This window comes from Toxorhynchites rutilus, chromosome 3 (assembly GCF_029784135.1).
Source record: "Toxorhynchites rutilus septentrionalis strain SRP chromosome 3, ASM2978413v1, whole genome shotgun sequence".
Taxonomy (NCBI): Eukaryota; Metazoa; Arthropoda; class Insecta; order Diptera; family Culicidae; genus Toxorhynchites; species Toxorhynchites rutilus.
In genome coordinates, this window is record NC_073746.1 from 193182496 (window position 1) to 193208047 (window position 25552).

General features: G+C 38.8%; 1 protein-coding gene across 5 annotated transcripts in view; it reads right to left on the reverse strand.

Annotated features, from left to right (window-relative positions):
- Positions 1-25552, reverse strand: part of LOC129780412 (uncharacterized) — a 115912-nt gene that overhangs the window by 1114 nt on the left and 89246 nt on the right. For 3 of the 5 annotated variants that reach the window (XM_055788677.1, XM_055788676.1, XM_055788678.1), the window contains exons 2-3: positions 19721-19823; positions 268-429 (exon numbers count right to left, since the gene is read on the reverse strand). In XM_055788677.1, the coding sequence (XP_055644652.1) occupies positions 268-429; positions 19721-19822 (264 nt within the window). In that variant the 5' untranslated portion in view covers position 19823. Of the gene's footprint in view, positions 1-267; positions 430-640; positions 792-19720; positions 19824-25552 lie in introns of those variants that run through there. The other 2 variants (XR_008743913.1, XM_055788679.1) reach the window with 2 other exon arrangements.

Sequence of the window (25552 nt, forward strand, 5' to 3'; positions counted from 1 at the left end):
AAATTAGGTTCTTTCTTTTTCCCATAACAAAAGTAAAATTTCAAATGATACACAATTTGCGGCACTAACCAGGCTTTAGAAACGAATTTCCTATAAAAATCCAGCGGGGTCGATGAGTGAATATGTTTAAGCAACTATCTAGCACCCGATAAAAAATAAATTTACAACTATTCAATGAAAGAAAAATTTGAGGTCTACTTTACATGATCACTTATCAATGATTTTGGGTAGGGAAGCGAAGGTAAATAAAAACAAAAGTATACTTACTAACGCATCTTCATACTCAGATGATAATGAATACTCTTCGTAGTACTCGGAGGATTCCTGGGATGGTTCGAAGCTACGTAGCTCTGAACAGCTTGACTCCCATATATGAGATGAGATTGTATGTTCATTCCTTCTGGGAACAGCATATTGTATCTCCTCAATCTGTAAATGAAACACAAACTATAGTATAATAATATCACTTCATAGATCGATAGATAGAAATAAATTTTCAACACTTGAAGAAACCAGTATATACATAAAAATTAACAGAAATGCATTCTTTTGGAAAATTTGGAATTTTGAATTATGAATTATTCCCGAAAAAATAAGGATTTTTATTAAATGTTCAACAGTTAGATATTTATCTTGTTACAATTTTTGACGTAGGTTTATACCAAGGCGCCTCTATAGGTGAAACAATCATATGAAATGCACTTTCAGCCATATTGGAAATGCTGTCGGTATTGTTTACAAACAGCATCAGAACGCTGCCGGCGGCTCTCTACAAACTGCTACGACGCTTATACACTGAGAGAAATAATTAGTAAATATAGCGAATTTTTTGGTAAATACTACCAATCTATAGTCATTTTCGACCGTACTAATAAACACATATGTCAAGCAAAACCATGATTCGGAAGCCCAATATCGGCTACATTTTCTCGCCGAAAATGCACGTATCAGAATTATATCCTTATTATACCTCCGTATTGCCTTATGGGAACAATGAAAATGGTTAATACGCGCTTTTCTCACCAATTTTCAGATATGACAATATCCAAGCTTACTAATGTTATCGAGTAAAATATACTAATCTCTGGTAGGGATGCGGGTTTGTTGACAATATGTACAAAAAATTTGTACATTCTACTAATTTTGCATTACCAAATGTATTTAGTAGTTTTCGACCGAGGATTTTTCTAAGGGTACTTATGACAGACATACAGCTGTACTTGCGTTGTACTTCGAAAACGGTATGTCTGTCACCATGTACAGCGCTAGAACCATGCAAGCAACTCGGTACAATCGCTGTACTTGTACCGACCTGTTTTACCGCTGTACATGGCTACAGTTGTACTGTGCGCAGCGCCATAGACGGTTAGTGGTGGGTAGCATGAACAAGCAGAATCAAATCACTTGATAAACGTTCTTTTCATTGACTTTCTTTTAAGTTAATAACTCAGATTGGAAACTTTTTTGTTGTGTTTGATAGTTTAGACACTAAATAAAAACCTTTTTCATTGAAATATGTGGTGGAAATTGGAAAAATATCTGATTGTCAGTTTGACATATGGTACAATGTACAACCAAAGTATGTCTGTTATGGTACGATGGTACCTGTACAACGCTGTACACGTACAACGCAAGTACAGCTGTATGTCTGTCCCTGGTATTATTCGAACGATGCCTACTATGTTCGGGTTTCGCGAATTTATGTGAAAAAGAAAGTATGATTTTGTAGAATTTCATTCTCATATCCACTACTCTTGCATGTAAAAATGCAAAAATGGCGTATCCTAGCAATAAGAAAACAAACACCCCCCGCTCCACAAACCGTAATCCACTTCTTATTGAAGTGATGATGTTGCTTCACCTGTTCTACATTTATGCAAGCGCCTTGGTTTATACCATGGACAGACGCAAGGCGCCTAGAAGTATATCCTAAGGTGGGCCAACTTCCTAAAACCACTCTTCAGCCATCTTGGAAGTCTACTGTGTTTTGTTTGTAAACAAAACACAATACGCTTGGGCCGAAGCTCACTCGTGATCAGTCTGTCAATTTCACCACATTTTTCAATGAAAAAGTTTTTTCTTAGCGTCTAAACTATCAAGCACATCAAACAAGTTTCCAATCTGAGTTATTAACTCAAAGAAAGTCAACGGAAAGAATGTTTACTAAGTGTTTCGATCCGGTTTGTTCATGCTACAAACCACTAATCGTCCATGACGGCGCGTACAGTTTTGGCAAACTGTAGCCATGTACAACGTCGAAATAGGTCGGTGCAGATACAGCGATTGTACCGAGTTGCTTGCATGGTTTTAGCGCTATACATGGTGACAGACAAGTATGGAAAAGTTCATTCGCTCATTTCTCCACACCTAATTATAAATTGCTCTTGTATTTGCTTGGAATAATCATGGCGAAAAGAAAGCAGCAGGCAATCGTGAGATTGCTCGACTGAATCTGACTGAATCTGCGTGTATGTATGATTTTATTTGTACTCTTTCCTTGTCAGCATTTAAGTGCACATGAATCTACCTTCCCGCTCACCAATAACTTGCGTTAATATTGTCTTTTGTGTTGGCTTCGATCGTTTCATACTAGAAACAAAAAAAAATTATAGGAGGTTGTGTCCAAGATACGACCGCATTGTTGACGTAGAACTACGCTGTTATTTTATATAAGTCGCTTGTTTATACCTTCGGATATTATTCTATAATGCTATGAAATTTTAGAAACAACTGCTTAGTAGAATAATCTCTGAAGTGATTTTTTCATTGTAGAATCAGTTGACGATAATTGATTGATGATTCATTCTTGCCCTCGCAAAACAATCGTATGTCGCAATTTATTTCATGTCAATGCATTGAAAATTTACCTCGAAGGCTATTCCGGTGGCCTTTTTCGAAATTGACATAGACTCGGCTACAGTCGATTATATACATGTTGCACCAGCACCATTATTCCATATCTCATAACTACATCAATATATCTTTGGCACCGCATGTAAACAACAACAATGACAACACTTGCAAGTATCAAATATCATGCTACATGTTATTTAGTATTGCCTCAAAGGAATCGCACCTCTAGATATCGTTCGTACAAACTAAGCGTAAACCAAGCGCCAAACAAGCGTTCACCATAGCATGCATACAGAGCCATAAATTGGTGGCTTGAAACTACTAGCAACATAAACATTTCTCATCATTTTGCGCTATTCTCAAAAGAAACGCTTCTGTTAATATTACTGGCCTCGAAAAGAGTTGCATTACTTTCTCATGGTCGAGATAAGCGCAGCTGTCTCCCTTAGTGGAGGAAGTTTTGCTACTGGCAAGCAAAACCTAATCACATACAAAATTCCAGAACATTTACTTTCTTGATGACTAAACAAGAGAAATAAACTCTTTTTGTTAATAACAACCTCGAAAACAGTAGCAATGCTTCTTTATGATCAATATTAGCGCAAATGCAATCCTAGTTGAAGGCAGTTTTGCGACTGGCACGCGAACCCAAATAACTTATAACATTCCAGTAAGATATTCAAGATGCTTAGTATTCCCAAATAATTTTTTGGTGCACAACCTTAACGTCTGCTTCGCCATAACGTCAGTTTAATGCATTAATGCATTCTCAAAGGCACAAACGAAGCCCTTATGAAGACGGAAAATAAACAATGTTAACTGCTTGGAAAAAGACTGAATTATGCCACACAGCTTGTACTCTACTGTAACACCCATCGATGCGAATTCGCTGATGAGTTTGTCAAGAGCGACCGCCTTCACCACCAGCGGGGGGAGCTTGATTTTGGTTGCTGCCTGGGCGTTTACATTTTCGACCGACGCGTTCGTTTTGACGTAGGACTACGTCTTTCATTTCTATACCGGGGTGTAAAATCAATGTTTCGAAAACGAAAGCGTTACGCCGGAGACCGAGATTTTGAGCGTTAATAGCTCCTAAACAACGGAACGAAATGGTATGATAAACACTTCATTCGAAAGATAAAATGTCTACGCGTTCTATACTTGTTACTTATTGATCCAAAAACTTGTTTCAATAGTCTTGAAATTGCTTTCAAAACAGGCTATTGAAATCACCAATCGGTATATAAGCGAGCGCCGCTCGGAAATCCACTCAGTTCTAATTGAACAGCGATTGGAGCATGTTATCGCTGTTGTGGCGAAGCTCTTCGTTTATCATGAAAGCGCGGATTAACGGTGTCAACAAGAGCCTGTTTGTGCACCTTAGGCCAGAAGGAAATCCATCAGGAGGAGAGTGATGCCACAAACGGTTCCCCGGGAAGTCATCGCTACACACACACATACACGAGCATCGAGAAAGTTCCGGAAAGATCTAATCATTTCTGGAAAATAATCTGCCAGTTCCTTTGGGAATTTAAAAATACATTCATGTGAAAGAGTTTATTTGAACGTTTTCTATCCATGTAACACTGACCAAATATTTTTCAATCAAGTACTATTAACAGGTGGTTATCGAGTTAGTATTAACCACTGGTGGGCTTCCAGTATCGAGGAAAATATGGAAATATCTAATCGTTACTGAAAATAATCTGCCAGTTCCTCTGGGAATTTAAAAATACATTCATGTGAAAGAGTTTATTTGAATGTTTTCTATCCATGTAACACTGTGACCAAATATTTTTCAATCAAGTACTATTAACAGGTGGTTATCGAGTTGGTATTAACCACTGGTGGGCTTCCAGTATCGAGGAAAATGTGGAAATATCTAATCGTTGCTGGAAAATAATCTGCTAGTTCCCCTTGGAATTGAAAATTACATTCAAGCGAAAGAGTTTATTTTAATGTTTTCTATCCATGTAACACTGTGACCAAATATGTTTCAATCAAGTGCTATTAACAGGTGGTTATCGAATTAGTATTAACCACTGGTGGGCTTCCAGTATCGAGTAAAATGTGGAAATATCTAATCGTTACTGAAAATAATCTGCCAGTTCCTCTGGGAATTTAAAAATACATTCATGTGAAAGAGTTTATTTGAATGTTTTCTATCCATGTAACACTGTGACCAAATGTTTTTCAATCAAGTACTATTAATAGGTGGTTATCGAATTAGCATTAACCACTAACTTAGTCGCGGCAATACATACACACACTCTTTACAGATGCACGGGCCGAAGGGTTCAACAAGAGCCAAAGGTTGTACCGCTCATGACAACTCTACACGAGCTGATGATTGCGCCGGCTAGTGACCGTTCTATCCTGGATTCCTCGAGTCGAGAAAGACGCACCACGCTAGATATGGGGTACAGACTAGGGGGGCGTTGCTGATTAATGGTCAGCTGCATCCTAATAGGAAGTATCCCGTGTCGGGCACACGTACAGGGCATCGAAGACTGCGACATACCAATTATGAGAACACTAACCTCGAGTCAACCGCGAGTAATCGGTTACATATTACTAACATAGTTGTAAGCAAACATTGTCAAAATATTGAACTCCCGGCCCCGTTAGGCTGACGCCATATGAGCCTTAATAAAATATATATTTTGGATAAAAAAAACCACTGGTGTGCTTCCAGTATCGAGGAAAATGTAGAAATATCTAATCATTACTGAAAATAATCTGCCAGTTCCTCTGGGAATTTAAAAATACATTCATGTGAAAGAGTTTATTTGAATGTTTTCTATCCATGTAACACTGTGACCAAATATTTTTCAATCAAGTACTATTGATAGGTGGTTATCGAATTAGCATTAACCACTGGTGGGCTTCCAGTATCGAAGAAAATGTGGAAATATCAAATCGTTACTGAAAATAATCTGCCAGTTCCTCTGGGAAATTAAAAATACATTCATGTGAAAGAGTTTATTTGAATGTTTTCTATCAATGTAACACTGTGACCAAATACATTTGGTTTTGTGATTTTTCAATCAATCGCAATAAACAGAATAGCTTCCGAAGATTATTCTTTTCCATCAGTAGGATATTTCCGTATCCAATATTGTATGCGCCCGCAATCGATTATTGCTCAGTCGCCGAAAGTTCCGAGCTCAGAGAGTTCATTCCCCTCTAGTTTGCCTTCCAAATTGCCATCGTAAACCACACCTTCTCTCGATTCAATCACACACAAAAAGCATACTTAAGCGATATTCTGATGGTGAGACATATTCATTTTTCGCGAGGACATCGACAAGACAACATCGTTGCCTAACGTGCTGGAGGAGGTGGACGGCGAAGGATCGACACATACACGCGCAGAATTCTTTCCGTTTGGATGCCATTCAGCATCGAGAAAGTTCCGGAAAGATCTAATCATTGCTGGAAAATAATCTGCCAGTTCCTCTGGGAATTTAAAAATACATTCATGTGAAAGAGTTTATTTGAATGTTTTCTATCCATGTAACACTGTGACCAAATATTTTTCAATCAAGTACTATTAACAGGTGGTTATCGAGTTAGTATTAACCTGAGAGAGAGGAGCCAGCTCGCGTTTGTTGTGATCACACTTATGTCAGCGCGAACCAGTCACGGTGAACCAAGGGGAAGTATTGAAATATGTAGAAAATTTCAACATGACATTTTTTTGCAAGACGTTTTATGTGAAAATAATGTTGACGTCGGACTACATCTTTCATTTCTATACTGGGGTGTAAGTTCAAAGCTTCGAGAACGAGAGTGTTACATTGGAGAAACAGGATTTTGAGCAATAAACCCTCTACATCTTTCATTTCTATACTGGGGTGTAAGTTCAAAGCTTCGAGAACGAGAGTGTTACATTGGAGAAACAGGATTTTGAGCAATAAACCCTCTTCGCCGGATGAAAAAAAATGGTATGATAACCGCTTCATTCAAAAGATAAAATGTCTACGCGTTATATGTGTGTTACTTATTGATCCAAAAACTTGTTTCAACAGCTCAAAAATTGTTTTGAAAGCTAGCTATTGAAATCACAAAAATCTGTATATAAGTAGATGCCAGCTCCACTCAATTATAATCGTACAGCGGTTAGATCATTTTGGAACAGTTACTGCTGCAAAAAACAAAAACAAACTTACTGCTGTGAAGAAGGCGACCAGCAAGAAGAAAGCTGCTGCTACTGCTGGTGTGGCTGCCCGAAAGCAAAATACTGCGGTCAAATATATTCTTTTTGTAATTTCTTCGATCAAGTGCGATCAACGTAAGATTACATCTTTCGAGCACTTATTAGGAGTACAATGAATCTTGAGAAAGACAATTCATTCCTGCTCGACACTCGCACAAAAAATGTTCACTCATCAATGTCACAAACGGGAAGTGGGTGTTGTGAGGGAGGGCAGAGTGAGCGCAACATTTACGCAGACTGATTGGAAGCGACAGATATGTTGTATATGGGAAGTGGTATACAAATTATATCACACATAAAGGGGAGAAAGAATCTTGACCCTTTTAGTTTTTTGGACAAGACTATTGGTTCACCTTCACTATCGGTCAATTCGATTGGATCTTCAGTGATACTATTGCCTTGATTAAACCTGCATGTCAAATTTAAATATTGCATATGAATGGTCCATCAGTGATGGGCAGGAATATCATGGCAAAGATGACGAGAGACTGGTAGTATAATTCTCATCTTCATCCGAATGCCTATTAAAAATGCAGACACAGCATCCTTTTTAGTCAACCTAGTATTATTTCCATCGGACACAAACAAAATTCCCTCAAAATGCACCTGAGAGAAATCAATGTTGGCTATTTCCATTGGAAGATTAGCTCTTATTTTATTTTTTTTTTGTCTGTATTATAGTGATTTTCAACTCATTTGGCTGGTTCGTCACTTTTACTTCCATTTTTGGAAGAATGTCGGGAGTGAGAATTGAACTCGTGACCTTCAGCGTGAGAGGCATGGATGTTACCACTACGCCAGATCGCCTCCCTTCTCTTATTTTATGTATTCCACATACACACAGGTTTTTTTTACGCGGGGGATACGTATCTCGTAAAAAAACCGCGTTAATTGGAAAATCCGCGTAAAAAAAACCGCGTAAAAAAACCTGGAAGAACGCTGCATATTCAAATTGCATCGGAGATAGACAATCATCGCCCACATTGCAAAAATCGATTCGTCGAGCTTGCAGCAATAGATCAACCTGGAACCAGTGAAAGAATACAAGAATTCGCGAAAACAGAATGAACGATCGGAAAAAGTCACAAATGGGCCCAAAACACCCATAAATTCACACAAGATCTCCACCAACAAACAAATCATAAAAGTCGGTTTGCTTCTAATTTCGGATTTTGTTTTAGAAATCATCGAAATAATTCTTTAGGACAACTATATCGAAATTATCAAAAGTAAAAAATGTTTCAATGGGCCGATGCCGCTAGAAGCCATGATGTGGGCTGACCTGGTACATCTTTTATTATTTCCTACATGATCAGTGTTCAAATTTTTACCCCCCATATATTCCTGTTGGACGCAGTCCTATGTCAAAAATCTAATCGGGGATAAAACGCACAAATGTACTCACTAACAAAACTTCACGTCAAGTTTGAACACTTTTCTCATAAATGAATGACAACAACTTGCTTGATTGAAATTGTCAGTTTGGAATTTTCTTGATGAGAATGCGTAAATATAATAAGAAGAAAACAAACTATCTGTCATTCAGCTGGCTCCTCTCTCTCAGGTATTAACCACTGGTGGGCTTCCAGTATCGAGGAAAATGTGGAAGCCAGTTAAATTCACCAATTAACATGCTCGATATTATGACATCCTGGACAACAATTACATAAATTGTTAGTAGCAAGACCTACACAATAAAAACTCGAATTGATCACGAATTGATTGGGCAACATACAATACAATAACTGATAAATGCAACTCACTCAATCAACTCACATTGCGAGCTAACGCCCGAATTTAGGTAAAAAGATTGCTCATTCGTCGGGAAGAAAAGCGAGTGGTTAGTGCAATCGAAATAAAACATACCCATTTTGAGCGTCAAATTGTTAACTTATTTTACTATATTCAATGTTCATGTTTCATGCAAAAAAAGCTGGATAAATTTCCTGTCTAATGGTATAAAACACAACATATGTCGCAATAACGATTTTGAGTAATATGCGATTGAAAACTCTTAATGAATCGTCATTTTTCGAAGAGTTACCCCCTATATAGAAATCAAAGACATAGTCCTATGTCAAAATGTCATTGTAATAGTGCACAGGAAACAACTCGATTTCATCTATCTATTTATATTTTACTGCCGCGATCGAGGCTCACGTTAACGTCATCTAACGTCATTCCGAGAGGCAAATGAGAGAATGCAAAATTCTCTGAGCATAGATGAGACAGTATTTTTCCGTTTAACTCGAGAATGTACTTTGCGAAGATGATAGGTGGATATTTTCTGTCTCAAATGAAACGAGGCATAAACGGATAATAGAATGGTGGGTATTATAAGAACCAGAGGGAGCTGATTTACAAGATCGAGAGGGTATACCCACGCATATCAGATAATAATAGATGAGCGGAATCGAGACAGTATTTTTCCGTTTAACTCGAGAATGAACTTTGCGAAGATGATAGGTGGATATTTTCTGTCTCAAATAATGTGAGGCATAAACGGAGAATAGAAGGGTGAGTTTTATCTGTGAATGAGTGTTGTTGAACGAATTTCGATTCGATTTTGCCCATACCTGCAAACAACCACAGGAACGGGCGAAACGTAGGGACAAGGTGAAGACGAGTGGAGAACTCAGAAGAGATTACGGTCGCTACAACGTAGACTATATGACTATATAAAGAAAGCGATGGTGGTGCTTCGCCACATTCTATCGCCTAACGCCAAGCAGGAATGTATGTTCCCAACATACTTAAAATTGTCCAATTTAAGTCAAATATGCGCCGTTATGTGAGGCCGAGCGATGTCCTGGTGGAAAACAACACCATTCCTATTGATCATTTCTGGCCGCTTCTGGTCAATCCTGCTTCAAACGGTCAAGCTGCTCACAATAGAGAACCGAGTTGAGGCTCTGGCCATAGTTGAGCAGCTCATAGTGGATGATTCCCTTCCAATCCCACCAAACACACAGCAAAACCTTCCTGGCCGTCAATCCGGACTTGGCGATGGTTTGAGCCGGCTCACCGCGCTTCGACCACGACTTTTTTCGCTTTAGGTTGTCGTACGTGATCCACTTTTCATCACCAGTCACCATCTTCTTTAAAAATGGGTCGAGTTCGTTCCGTTTCAGCAGTGCATCGCAGGCGTTGATTCGGTCTAAAAAATTTTTTTGCGTCAACTCGTGTGGCACCCATACATACAGCATTTTTTGGAATCCAATCTTCTGCAATGGTTCCAAACGGTTTTATGGTCTATACCCAGTTCCTGGACAATCGTGCAAGTGCCCACATGCCGGTCTACTTGGATGATTTCAACGATTTTATCGGTTTCCACGACGATTGGCCTACCAGTACGGGGTGTATCTTCAACAGCCACTACATCAGAACGAAATAGATCAAACCAACGCTGTGCTGTGCGAATCGTTACAGTATCGGGTCCATAAACTACACGATTTTTTTCGGCCGCCTTCGTTGCAGTTTTACTCGCAGGTAGTAAAAACTTAAAATATGGCGAATTTCTTGCTTGGTGGACTCCGTCTTTGACGCGCTATAACTTGAGACTGATAAGGACAATCACAACACTGTCAAAACGACACTTGTAGCACAGATTGTCGTCTTCAAATAGCCGTATAGTATGACCCGATGCGATATGATATGTTTAAGTGTTGCCATATATTGACAATATACGACATTTCTTTTTCCCCAACCCAATATAATATCCAATACACCATATCATATCGTGTTCTTCACGATATTCATAGTTAATGGCACCCATCGGTATCGAATTATCATCGATACCTCGGATTTCGCTAAATGCTCCGTTAGGTCCGACTGCAGAGGAGAAATGGAATTGAAAAACGACAAACGGAAGAAAGAGGTGTCCGAGGCTGAAAGGAGATTAGCAGAAAACATCTGTATTTTATCTTTCGAATAATGTGATTATCATACCACTTCGTTTTGCCAGAAAGAAATTATTAATGCTCAAAGGAGGAATCGAGTCCTCCGAGGAAACACCCAGCGCAAATTAGAGTCGATTATCGATTGCGGCATTCATACATAAATAGTTTAATAACGCAGCTTTCATCAAAGTGATTTCTTCGATATGGTGAAATATCCACTATCATATATTTCGTATTCGTCATTAGCAAATCCATAGTCAATGGTGCCCATCGGTATCGAATTATCATCGACACCACCATTTTCACATCTTTCAGTTCAGCCTGCAAAAACTTTTCTAAACTCTAATCCATAAATTTGGTGTCCCTGAAAAGGGCCATTGATTATATGCTAAAGTGATTATATGACGAAAGCGAAAGCACGGTTGTTTAAGCAAAGCTGGATGTTTTTGGAAATGATGTGACGCGTTTTGTGTGGCTTAGGACACAAATTGGTATCTTTTTCCAGAAAATAAAACAAAATATTTAAAAATATATTTAACAAAGTATGTCCTCTTTGTATAGTCCTACGTCACCCCGGTTATGTCCCCTACATTACCCACCCGTCTTTTTACCCCGAGTCCAGATCGAACACTCAAACACAGATCTGCGACATATTCTAACCAGAAATGAATTACGAATAATTATTCGATATACGAAGGCGGTTCGTTAAGTATTTAGTTAGCATCATCGCCCGATGGTGTCAGTATCGCAAGAGAGATTACTTATCGTGTAGTACATTCTCGTAAACGGCTATTGTCAAAAATTTCAGCCGGATCGTACTCGTAGTTTTGTTTTGACCGTGTGTGGAAGCAGGCGTGTCCGCGGAATTTAGAAAAATGGAAAAAAGGAAAGGTCGAATTGCACTACGAACTGCTATCCCATCCACCGTATTCTCCATATTTGACCCCGTGCAACTTTTTGACGTAGAACTACGTCTTTCAGGAAGGGTGCCAAATCAGAAAACAGGTCACGTTTCAACAGATTGCAAAGGTTTTTGCATCAATTGATAGGAAATATATCTACGCATCTATCATAACGAATAACATTTCATTTTTCTTGAGATAAATAATTGAATAATTGTGAAATATCAAGCATTGTCCAAATGCACTATGTGCCCATTTTTGATTGGTCCATTTTGTCCTCCTAAAATCGTACCGACCAAAACGGGCAACCAGCGAAATACAATGAAGCACGATTGAAAAGAAAAAGAAAAAAAATATATAGGAGGTTGTGTCCACGATACGACCGCATTGGTGACGTAGAACTACGCTGTTATTTTATATAAGTCGCTTGTTTATACCTTCGGATATTATTCTATAATGCTGTGAAATTTTAGAAACAACTGCTTAGTAGAATAATCTCTGAAATTATTTTTTCATTGTAGAATCAGTGGACGATAATTGATTGATGATTCATTCTTGTCCTCGCAAAACAATCGTATGTCGCAATTTATTTCATGTCAATGCATTGAAAATTTACCTCGAAGGCTATTCCGGTGGCCTTTTTCGAAATTGACATAGACTCGGCTACAGTCGATTATATACATGTTGCACCAGCACCATTATTCCATATCTCATAACTACATCAATATATCTTTAGCACCGCATGTAAACAACAACAATGACAACACTTGCAAGTATCAAATATCATGCTACATGTTATTTAGTATTGCCTCAAAGGAATCGCACCTCTAGAGATCGTTCGTACAAACTAAGAGTAAACCAAGTGCCAAACAAGCGTTCACCATAGCATGCATACAGAGCCATACATTGGTGGCTTGAAGCTACTAGCAATATAAACATTTCTCATCATTTTGCGCTATTCTCAAAAGAAACGCTTCTGTTAATATTACTGGCCTCGAAAAGAGTTGCATTACTTTCTCATGCTTGAGATAAGCGCAGCTGTCTCCCTTAGTGGAGGAAGTTTTGCTACTGGCAAGCAAAACCTAATCACGTACAAAATTCCAGAACATTTACTTTCTTGATGACTAAACAAGAGAAATAAACTCTTTTTGTTAATAACAACTTCGAAAACAGTAGCAATGCTTCATTATGATCAATATTAGCGCAAATGCAATCCTAGTTGAAGGCAGTTTTGCGACTGGCACGCGAACCCAAATAACTTATAACATTCCAGTAATATATTCAAGATGCTTAGTATTCCCAAATAATTATTTGGTGCACAACCTTAACGTCTGCTTCGCCATAACGTCAGTTTAATGCATTGATGCATTCTCAAAGGCACAAACGAAGCCCTTATGAAGACGGAAAATAAACAATGTTAACTGCTTGGAAAAAGACTGAATTATGCCACACAGCTTGTACTCTGCTGTAACACCCATCGATGCGAATTCGCTGATGAGTTTGTCAAGAGCGACCGCCTTCACCACCAGCGGGGGGAGCTTGATTTTGGTTGCTGCCTGGGCGTTTACATTTTCGACCGACGCGCCGAAATCGCCTACTTCGCTGTTGTTCGGTGCGGTGTCACATTCGCGAAGGCTCGGTTCAGTGCGAGCGCTATTCACTGCACCAACACCGCGTGCATCATTAGATGACGCTTACCTCGAAATTTTATTGGCCCTGGCAATGCGTTTTTTGCAGGGCTCGAGCCTGCTTTCCTCTTCTTCTTGCTCATCGCACACTACGCTAAGCGTCCAATTTATGACGCGGAAAGAAGAACACACGATACGAATAACGCGAAGAACGAACAGAAAAATCAAACGACGATTTCCAAGTTGGATTACCACTGGTGGGGTCCAATCTTAGATCGAAGTGCAGCGAAAGCAAAGTGAACTGGATTACTCAACGATGCCAAATGAAAGTTTGCCTCAGCGAGATCCACTGTTTATACTCTAGGCAAGTATTCCCCTTCATTCTTCTTCTTTTCCTTTGTTCACGGAGACTTTAAATCCTACGATTTCCCCTCCGTTGGTCGTTGATAAGTTGCTCGTTATTGATAGCTCTGTTCGGGAAAGCACTCAAACGGACAGAACAAATGTATGGGAAAATAGAAACACTTAAAGTTTTCATGAATTTTAACCATTTACTAAGAGGGGATTCTAATGTATATTAAACAAATCTTACGGAATTTCCGATTCGTTTAGTATGTAAATCGCCAAAATCCGTTCGCGGCAAAAATTGTTATTAACGTTAACTTTATTTCATAAAAACGTGACCTGTTTTCTGATTTGACACCCTTAATGAAAGACGTAGTTCTACGTCAAAAAATGAACGAAACATTTGTCGCAGTCTCACACATGCGTAATTCTCGAGCCAGCCAGTCAGCTGGCTCAGTCTCATCAAAACCGTAAACCACATCGTTTCGCATCACATCAACAAACCAACAAAAGCAGCCATGTCTGGACATGGCAAAGGAAGAAAAGTGAAGGGAAAGGCAAAATCCCGCTCGAACCGCGTTGGTCTGCAATTCCCCGTAGGTGTATTCGCCAATTGCTCCGCAAGGGTAGCTAGGCCGAGCGCGTTAAGGCTGATTTAGACGATGCCAGTCAGCGCTCTAGTTGAAGTATCCAGTGAATAGAGAGCAGACACTCTGTTCAAGTTAGAGGCCAATTACTTGTTCGATACTGGTACAAGTGACTTGGACAGAGTGTCTGTTATCTGTTCACTGGATACCTCAACTAGAGCGCTGACTGGCATCGTCTAAATCAGCCTTTAGTATCAGTGCACCAGTCCACCTAGTCGGCGTTATATAGTTTCGGCCGCCGAAGTGATCGAGTTGGCTGGCAAAGCTGCTCGCGACGATAAGAAAACCCGCATTCAGAACAGAACACATTCGGTTCGGTGGACATCAAGACAACAACAGGCAGTTGCAGCGAGTGGCAAACGCAATCGCAAAACGGCAACAGGTAGCAGAAGAAAAAAGTTTGTTCTTTATACAAACTGCTTTGGTAGCAAATCCAGAACAAGGCGGCATCGAGGGCGTTCGAAATGGTTTTTTTTTTTGACGTAGGATTACGTCTTTCGGGAACATATTGGGGTACAAATCGAACATTGAAAATCGAGTACATCGTGAAAATTGTCCAATTTCAAACGCTTATTGCTCAGTCATTTCATGATGGATTGATGATATTTTTGCGTCAATCGATTTCGGCACTTCATAACAATTTCTTATATTGAAGAAAATAATATATGTCATTAAACTAACTATCAAACAATTCAAAAATCTCAACCCATATCGTAACGGAAATACCCTGATTGGTCGAAATTGACGACACATGCGGCGGGTCCCTAACAGAGACATCAGAACCGAGCTGCCTAGGGGAAATTGGCATTGCAAATACATGAAAGTCGGAGGCATTTTTATATTGCAAGTAAGGTGAGTGATACGATTCATTCTAGCAAATTAAATTTAAATTTGGAACTTTAATGTTGGTTGCTTCGTAAAATTTCATATCAATGACCGATCGTATATTGTGAAAAATTTAGCACAAGTGTAAGCGAAAAATTATATATGGTAGCAGTTGTGTTAAAAATGACTTCATATATGAAACGATTTATTTCAATTTTCATAAATAAATACCAAGCGCTCGAGAACGGGTCGTTTGGTTTAAGCTGTCTGTTTTGTTGTGTTCATTTTCACTCAATAAAAGTTTTTACGGCTAGAAAAATTGGAAAAGTGAAGAAACATTAGAAAAAGTGATTTTCCATATGCTCTACATATAGTATTAGTTGTTGTTAGTCCAATTGAAATTCGCATTGGGTGAATAAACACTTATAAAGTAAAATATTATAAATGAAAATTACCTTTTTCATTTCAGATGTGTTTTCTCTATATTAAAGTAACATGTTTTTACTGATGAGAAAAATTTATAATTGTGTTCGGTATTGGTAATTATCTTATATTACATCGGTGAGTTTTTTTTTTTCTTTATTTCATCCATACATAACACAGGAGGCATCTCGTCTAGGATCACAGAGGGCGATTTTCATCATATCTCGTTCCACTTCGGTATCTTTTATCTGATACGCACTATTCAACGACTGTTTACCATCAATCTGTCATCATCACTCGGTAAACACTGGTGGAGTGAACAAACAATACCCAACAACTAGACAAAACGGCCCTTTTCAGAGTGACCAAATCATTATCAAAGAGTTGGACGATGTAATTCTTCAAACATATCCAAAATCAACAGATAGCCTAACGGAATCCTACGTCAACTATGCGGTCGTATCTCGGACACAACCCTCCTGTGACTTTTTAAACCACGAGTACTAAGTTTTCTAAATTGGAGCCATTCCATAAAACACGGCGCTTTTCAGGGCCATTAAACCTTCCAAAAAAGAGTTTACGAAACACAGTTTGCTTTCTAAAACAATATCCCAAATAATAATAAAACATAAATTGATTTTTTCATAATTTGTTTGCCAGGATATGATGAGTATGAGAATTTGGCAGTTGTTCTGAGCTTATTGATTTTCATCGCAAATGTTCAATTACAGGTTAAAATCGCCTCCAATGCGACACTGAGTGGTGCTTCGGCACGTCGCATTAAATGTAATTTACTATACAACATGTCACAAGCTGGATGGGAAGAAATTTTCCAACTGTGAAAACTGTGAGAGTGGCAAACGCAATCGCTGAACAGGAAAATTTAGCCGAACAAGAGTTGGATATCGAGTGATAACAAAACAATAAACTCTTTAGATTAAAGATAATTTTGTGATCCTGAAAAGGACCTTTTTCAGCCTGCATGTGAATCCAACGAGCGAACAAATCGTAATGAGTGTATTTTTTTGCCATCGTTGCAAATCGATCGGCTGAGTCTGCCGATTTGTCTCTATCCTGTGAGCGTGTACCACTAGAGTACAAAATGCGCGGACCCGCTGAAAAATATATCATTCTCTTTCAAACCGTAAATCAGTGTGGTTGTATGGCATCGTTTCACATCGCATCGCATCACATCAACAAAGCAACACAATCAGCAACGTGGACGTGTGGACGTGACAAAGGAGGACAAGTTAAGGGAAAGGCAAAGTCCCACTCGAACCGTGCAGGTTTGCAGTTCTCTGTTGGTTGCATTCACTGATTGCTCCGCAAGGGTAACTAGGCCGAATGAATTGGTACCGGAGCACCAGTATACCTAACAGCGGTTATAGAGTTTCGGCCGCCGGAGTGATCGAGTTGGCTTGCAAAGCTGCTCACGACAATAAGAAAACCCGCCTACAGAACAGAGTACATTCGGTTCGGTGGCAACAACTTGTTTAAGCGAGTGGCAAACGCAATCGCAAAACGGCAGCAGGTAGAAGAAGGAAAAAGTTTGTTTATACAGACTGCTTTGGTGGCAAAACCAGCCACCATAAAACACGGAGCTTTTCAGGGCCATTGAACTTTTTAAAGAAGAGTTATTAAAAGTTATTCACAATACCAATGCATTCTAAAGTGACATAATATGACATATAATATGAACTGATTTATTTTGTTTATGCTTGTTTTTGAACTTATTTGAGGTTGGGGTCTTTTAAATTTTTTTTTTCACAAACCCATGCATGGTTTCCGAATTGAAAGTGGCTTCAAATTACAACACATTGTATGCAGGATGGCATTCACGAATTTTCTCGGTAGCAAGAACTGCTTTCTTTGGTTGATAACTGATGTTGAAAATTGACTGACGTTACATCTGCGTTGTATAGAAACATAACTAATGAACAACATGATGAGCTATGTATTTCCTACTGCTCTGTTCTTATTTTAAAGGACTTTAATCCGAAGGTCATCCGTCCCTGTATTTACTGTTGGTTTTTCAGAACGCTTATAGCTCGTTTTTTTCTCGACAGATCGTAGAGTTCGTCTCCAAAACCTCAGTTCTTTTTCATTTTCATTTACTTTGTTTGCGGAGACTACAAATCTTACAATTCATTCGTCTCCGAAACCACAGTTTAAGGTACGGTAATGTGCTCAATAGTGAAATATATGATAATGAATGAGCTGAGAACCACTCTGCATTCCCTATCATAACCATAATTTTGATTTTACGATATGTGCATACGCCAAAAGATGCCCGGCGTTGAACATTTAATAAGTACAAAGCCTTCAGAAAAATATCAAGAAGCAACTATAAGATAGTGAGAAAAAATTGAGAAAGTTTGTAAAAAAAAACGCAAAAACACAACACCAAAGGTTCTTTTCAGAACCCCCAACATGTTCATAAAGAGTAAACAGTAAACTAATCCATTTTTCAGTTAGATAGGTAGGCATTCACGTTGGAGAAGAAAACAAAACAATATATTTAGCAAAAGCTGTCACCTTTGTATAGTCCGGTTATGTCCCCGACATTACCAACCCGTCTTTTTTCCCATACATTTGTTCTTCCGATTTGTGTGCTAACCCTACCCGTATTTCGAATGCTTATGACTCGAACATTTCTTAACAGATCGGAAAGATGTTTGCATCAATTGATAGATAATATTTCTACGCGTCTATTAATAAAATATTTATGTTCATACAATTGAATAACTGTAAAATATCAAGCGTAATTTAAACGCCCTAACTGCCAAGTTTTATTTGACCCGATTTACGGTCTCCCCAACAAAGACTTCTAAATCGATGTACCTGTGGAAATTCGCTCTGCAAATAAACATGCAAGTCGGGGGTATTTAGTTCCCACCGAGCTGTGTTTCCATAACACGGACTACAAAATTAATGTGTCTGGGGGTGCCACTTTGCAAATACATGAAAGTCGGGGGTATTTTTTGGTCGCTTGTCATTGTGCGGACCGGAAAATGTTTCCCTAAAATGTACTTTAAAAATGAGAAGCCTGGGAGAATCGTCATTTCAGATACTAGAGGCGAATGAACTTTCGCGGTTCGAGAACTACATAAACATGAGATGCGCAATAATTTCAGATGGAAGGTAGAATACAATGATCGTTTGACAATTTTTCCGTTCACTTATTTTGGTAGTCCTAAGCATCATATCAAACGTAAAAGGACGTTCATCAAACTTATTTGTAACGAAGAACATAATCTATTACAAAAATTTCGATGCATTCTAAAATAATATTCGAAGTGGTCAGCAACTGGATCGCATAATATAATTGCGTAGTTCTACGTCGAAAACATGCGGTCGTGTCCTAGATACAACCCCTTACATTTTTTTCGTTTACAAACTTGAAAAAGTCGCAGGGCACAAATTTGAGTCGAATGAGGAGGTCATCGCCGCCACGGAGGCCTACTTTTCGAGAAAACGTATTTTTCAGGCGGACTAAAGAAGTTGGAGCATCGCTGGGTCAAGTGTATCGAGGTAAAAGAAGACAATGTTGAGAAATAAATCGTCACTTTTCCAAAACTTTTGTTTTTTTTGTAGGTAAGTACTTATCGTACTGTCCTCGTAACTGTGATATCACTCGGATCATACGGCAAACGATTCTGTCCCTTCGGTCCGCAATTGTTATCGACCGTTTGCTAATATGAAGACATGCACAAAGTGGAATTCTAGGCTCTGATGTGATAGGAGTTACGGGGACTTCCACGTTTAGGCCATCGCATGTATATAATCTAAAATGTTGAATAGTTCCGCGATGACGTTAGAGATAATGCAACGAGATCTTTAACCATAGAGATTTCCTCTATGACTATAATTTTTCATTCCCATAGTTACGTATCTCACAGGATGGGAAATTTAGGAAAAACGCGAGGATACTAATGTTAAGGATAATGTATTAATGTTGTGGAAAATGGCTATTACTTACCGTTTCATCATTCATATAAATGTGGACCGGATACACTTCCGATGCACTACATCGGTTGTGAAGATACATATCTAATTCAATTTCATCAGACATGCATTTCATCCTGTTGAAGAAAAATATAAATATAATCTAATTTAAGAATTGAAAATCACATTTGGTCAAATTTTATCGATTTTTTCAGCTGCTTTCGAACAATCTTCAAATTAATTTTCGCTAAATCTAGTCTACCAGGTGTGCATGTTTCTCGATTAAGAAAACACATAATCTTCAGGAGAACCTTAAATTTTTTTTTTCGGAGTAATTCTTGTATGTTTTCACAAATTTTGCCCATCTTTTAGGTATATTGTGGATTCAGTTTGCAGTTCTCTGTTGGTCGCATTCACTGATTGCTCCGCACAGGTAACTAGGCCGAATGAATTGGTACCGGAGCACCAGTATACCTAACAGCGGTTATTGAGTTTCGGCCGCCGGAGTGATCGAGTTGGCTTGCAAAGCTGCTCACGACAATAAGAAAACCCGCCTACAGAACAGAGTACATTCGGTTCGGTGGCAACAACTTGTTGTGTTGTATGTTTTCACAAATTTTGCCCATCTTTTAGGTATATTGTGGATTCCTACCCAATAAAACGTAGAAAACGTCTTTCGGGAACATACATATTGGAGGTGCAAAATTTAAAAAAAAAGTAACAGGAGGGTTGTGTCCGTGTCCGAGACATGACCGCATAGCTGACGTATGATTCCATCAAACTATCTGTTGATTTTAAATATGTTTGAAAATTACATCGTTAAACTCTTTGATAATGATTTGGTGGCCCTGAAAAGGGCCGTTTTGTTCAGTTGTTGGGTATTGTTTGTTGACGCAACCAGTGTTTACCGAGTGATGATGGCAGAAGGATGGTAAACAGTCGTTGGATGGTGCGTATCAGATTAACCCTCCTGTACTCGCGTGCAACATCATAACACGTATGTGAGAAATAAAGCTAACATAAAATAATATACAGCTATATATATAATTAATTCCTTCAGTTTGCAATTAACCCATTTCTTGTACACTCAAAATAACAGTGTCGGAAAACACAGTTTCTCAAACGTAAGATCTACCGGAAGGAGAGATGTTCGAAGAGAACGATGATTGCCGAAGTGCGAGCCGAAGAGAAGATAATGATTCTCTTTACTCCGATGTGAGAACAGGGAGTTCAGATTTTTGGCGGACTTTCCCCATAGATGTTAAAAATATTGAAAATGATGAACGACAGTGGTTTCAGAGAGCTCCATTTATGTTTAGAAAGGAATTTTATTGGGTACGAAGATAAACGCATAAAGAAATAAAATCCCGTGCAATGAAAGGAAAACACAATAATATTGAAGATTGTCTTCAAGTACCAGCTTCTACAATATACGGTCACATTTCGAATATTTACGAGTTGCCGTAAATCTGGCATCACTTCAGGAAAACGAGAGCCCAGAGAGATAATTAAGCGCGAGAGAATTCGATTCTCGAGGTTGGATGATGCATAGCATCGAGTTGAGAGCTCATTCTGTGTACGATTTTTGGTGTGGAAAGTGCCTTTCAGGTCGAAGCAATCTAAATTTTAAGATGGCGTCCAAATTGCGGGACTCTGGTCCAGAGCTGCGATTTGTCGTGAGAATCAAGTGATGGTACTCACACAAAGATAATCAACAAATTTTGTACTACGATTATCTTTGGTGACCATCACAAAGTCAGTCCAATAGTGTGAGAAGAGTATTATCACAACACTAACGCATGGTGTACTTCTACTTGACAGTAGAAATCCGAGCTCCTTGGTGAGTGTCCTGTCGCTGAATTGTCAGAATAGTGCGACACTCAAAAGTCTAGCTGATGTTTTGGTGTTTGGCGATATTCACAACATTCGCCTCTTTGTGTTCGTTCTTTGTGGCTAGGGATGCCAGATGTGAATATACAGTTTCATTTTAAATACAATTTGAAGAATATTGTGTTTTCAGGCATGTATTTTCTTTTCAACTTTTCAGACGGCCTTAACGTTTTAGCGGCACTTCGCCGACTCTACGTAGTAATACACGTGTCATTTGTATTAGTACTTAGTTTGTGGAATAACACGCCTTGCGTATCCCCTCTATTCCGGCTCCCGATCGGGTTTGAAATTAGCATGCATTTTGATGCATTTTTTAACCCGTTCGACTTCGATTTTTTTTACCAAATTTGTTTCTCATCATTGCAAGGATACTAAATTTGCAGACTTGTTCGCAATTTTACTGATATTTAATGTCCTGTCTATCCTGTTGCAAACTTATATTTTCAGTTGCAGCCTGTAGGGATTTGGTATTTTTTCTCTTTATGACTTGATTCCCTGTGCTTAAAACCCCTTTTTTCAAACATTAAACATATATTATACATCAAATATTTTTGTGTACAATGGCTCTCTGAGTTCACCGCTACCGATCGCGCCAGCTGTCCAAACTGGACTACCACAAAACGCAAGTTGCGCATCTGATTAATCTTCGCTCCCAGGGAGACTTCCCGCATCTCATGTTATACGGTCCTTCCGGGCCAGTAAGAAAACTCGCATCATGTATCTGCTGTGGAAACTTTACCAACCGGGTGTGGAACGGCTAATTCACAACGCCCTCGAACCGGAAGGTGGAAATCAGTACCATCAGCAGTAATTACCACATCGAGTTGAATTCATCGGTTACCGGGATATATGACAGGGTGGTCGTGTCGGATTTGATCAATCAAATTGATCCCAGCGGGTAGAGTGAATATGAGACTCGTCTTGTCCGTGGTGGATTAGCTGACCAAAGATACACAGGATACGCTGAGAAGAACCATTGAAAAGTATGTGTCTAGGTGCAGATTGATTTTGTGCGCCAATTCTACTTCGCTGGTTATTCCCGCGGTGAGAAGTCGTTGCTTGGGAATAAGGGGACCGGCTCTATCTTAGGAGGATATTCTTAAAATTTTGAATGTAATATTGTCATTTGTTTGTTTCTTGAATGTAACAACACTATTTGCATTTCAGCACATTCCTTCGGAGAAAAGAATTACGCTATCCTCATGCTGGAAGCTTGCAAGGTACAACAGTAACCGTTTACGGTCAACTAAGAAGTACCGGAAATTGACTGGCAAATATTCCATCGAGAAACTGCCAATCAGATTGTCCTCGAACAAAGTCCACAGAAGCTGGAGGGGGTGAGCGAACGGCTATACGAGCTGCTATTTCAAGACGTTCTATCGAATGTTATAATCTGTGGATTGGTACCGAATCTGGTTAAAAATTGCGATATGAGTCTGAAGACGCAAACATTGAATTTTGCCGGGCATTATGAACACTGGATGCAGCAAGGAAGCAAACATATATTCCATCTGGACGTGTTCGTGGCGCAGTTTGTAACACTGTATAAGAAGTTTCTCAATAATTTCTTTCATTTTATAAAAATTCTTTTTATCAATTTTCTTTCATTTTATAAAAAAAATGAAATTTTTGTGTTCATCTCACGTTTATTAACTAAACTTCAATAGGCTTAACATCTGGTAAGGCTTAACTCTGAATAAAAAAAAACGCCTTGTCGGTTTTCAATCGGATCATTTTCATGATCCGCAAATAATTATGAAATGGTAAATTTATCAATATACTTAAATACCATTTCATTCAAATATGGTTTTGGCTGCACCATGTTTATTTGAAAATTATATTTAATATAACTTTTAAAATTATGACACCGTAATCTTTTTTATTATAAATGTTTGTTTATTTTAACTGCAAGAAATAAATACTCGAATACTGAAAGACAATTGTTCGAATGACTCGAATATTTAAAAATGGCCCCACAATTAATCGATAATCGAATAAACGAAAAATTTAGACATCTCTAACAACAACAACAACTTCTATTTCAACAAACAAATCTAAACCAAGGAAAGTGAAGTGGAAGGTAAAACGTAATGTCAGAATTGCCGTTCGGACGTATCCCGTAAGTTTGAATTTATTTACATAGATGGTATCTAAACAACACTAAACATTGGCTACAGTTTCGTCGGCACAGTTGATTGCCGTTATGAACCAGCACAAAAAACAAAGCTGCAAATTATGCACCATGTCGGTACCACGATCAAAGCATTCCCTGAATAAATCATATCACATTAGCCCAGCTGGCGGAAGCATATGCATAAAGGTTACTAGGTTACTTTTTGACGTAGGACTACGTCTTTCATTTCTATACCGGGGTGTAAAATCAAAGTTTCGAAAACGAAAGCGTTACGCCGGAGACCGAGATTTTGAGCGTTAATAGCTCCTAAACAACTGAACGAAATGGTATGATAAACACTTCATTCGAAAGATAAAATGTCTACGCGTTATATACTTGTTACTTTTTGATCCAAAAACTTGTTTCAATAGTCTTAAAATTGCTTTCAAAACAGGCTATTGAAATCACCAATCGGTATATAAGCGAGCGGCGCTCGGAAATCCACTCAGTTCTAATTGAACAGCGATTGGAGCATGTTGTCGCTGTTGCGGTGAAGCTCTTTATTTATCATGAAAGCGCGGATGAACGGTGTCACCAAGAGCCTGTTTGTGCACCCTAGGCCAGAAGGGAATCTATCAGGAGGAGAGTGATGCCACAAACGGTTCCCTGGGAAGACATCGCTACACACACATACACGCGCGGCTATTGACAGGTGGTTATCGAGTTGGCATTAACCACTGGTGGGCTTCCAGTATCGAGGAAAATGTGGAAATATCTAATCGTTACTGAAAATAATCTGCCAGTTCCTTTGGGAATTTTCAAAATATATTCATGTGAAAGAGTTCAATTGAATGTTTTCTATCCATGTAACACTGTGACCAAATATGTTTCAATCAAGTGCTATTAACAGGTGGTTATCGAGTTGGCATTAACCACTGGTGGGCTTCCAGTATCGAGGAAAATGTGGAAATATCTAATCGTTACTGAGAATAATCTGCCAGTTCCTTTGGGAATTTTCAAAATATATTCATGTGAAAGAGTTTAATTGAATGTTTTCTATCCATGTAACACTGTGACCAAATACATTTGGTTTTGTGGTTTTTCAGTCAATCGCAATTAACAGGATAGCTTCAGAAGATTATTCTTCCCCATCAGTAGGATATTTCCGTATCCAATATTGTATGCGCCCGCAATCGATTATTGCTCAGTCGCCGAAAGTTCTGAGCTCAGAGAGTTCATTCCCCTCTAGTTTGCCTTCCAAATTGCCATCGTAAACCACACCTTCTCTCGATTCAATCACACACAAGAAGCATACTTAAGCGATATTCTGGTGGTGAGACACATTCATTTTTCGTGAGGACATCGACAAGACAACATCGTTGCCTAACGTGCTGGAGGAGGTGGACGGCGAAGGATCGACACATACACGCGCAGAACTCTTTCCGTTAGGATGCTATTCAGCATCGGGAAAGTTCCGGAAAGATCTAATCATTGCTGGAAAATAATCTGCCAGTTCCTCTGGGAATTTTCAAAATATATTCATGTGAAAGAGTTTAATTGAATGTTTTCTATCCATGTTACACTGTGACCAAATATGTTTCAATCAAGTGCTATTAACAGGTGGTTATCGAGTTGGCATTAACCACTGGTGGGCTTCCAGTATCGAGGAAAATGTGGAAATATCTAATCGTTACTGAAAATAATCTGCCAGTTCCTTTGGGAATTTTCAAAATATATTCATGTGAAAGAGTTTAATTGAATGTTTTCTATCCATGTAACACTGTGACCAAATACATTTGGTTTTGTGGTTTTTCAATCAATCGCAATTAAAAGGATAGCTTCAGAAGATTATTCTTCCCCATC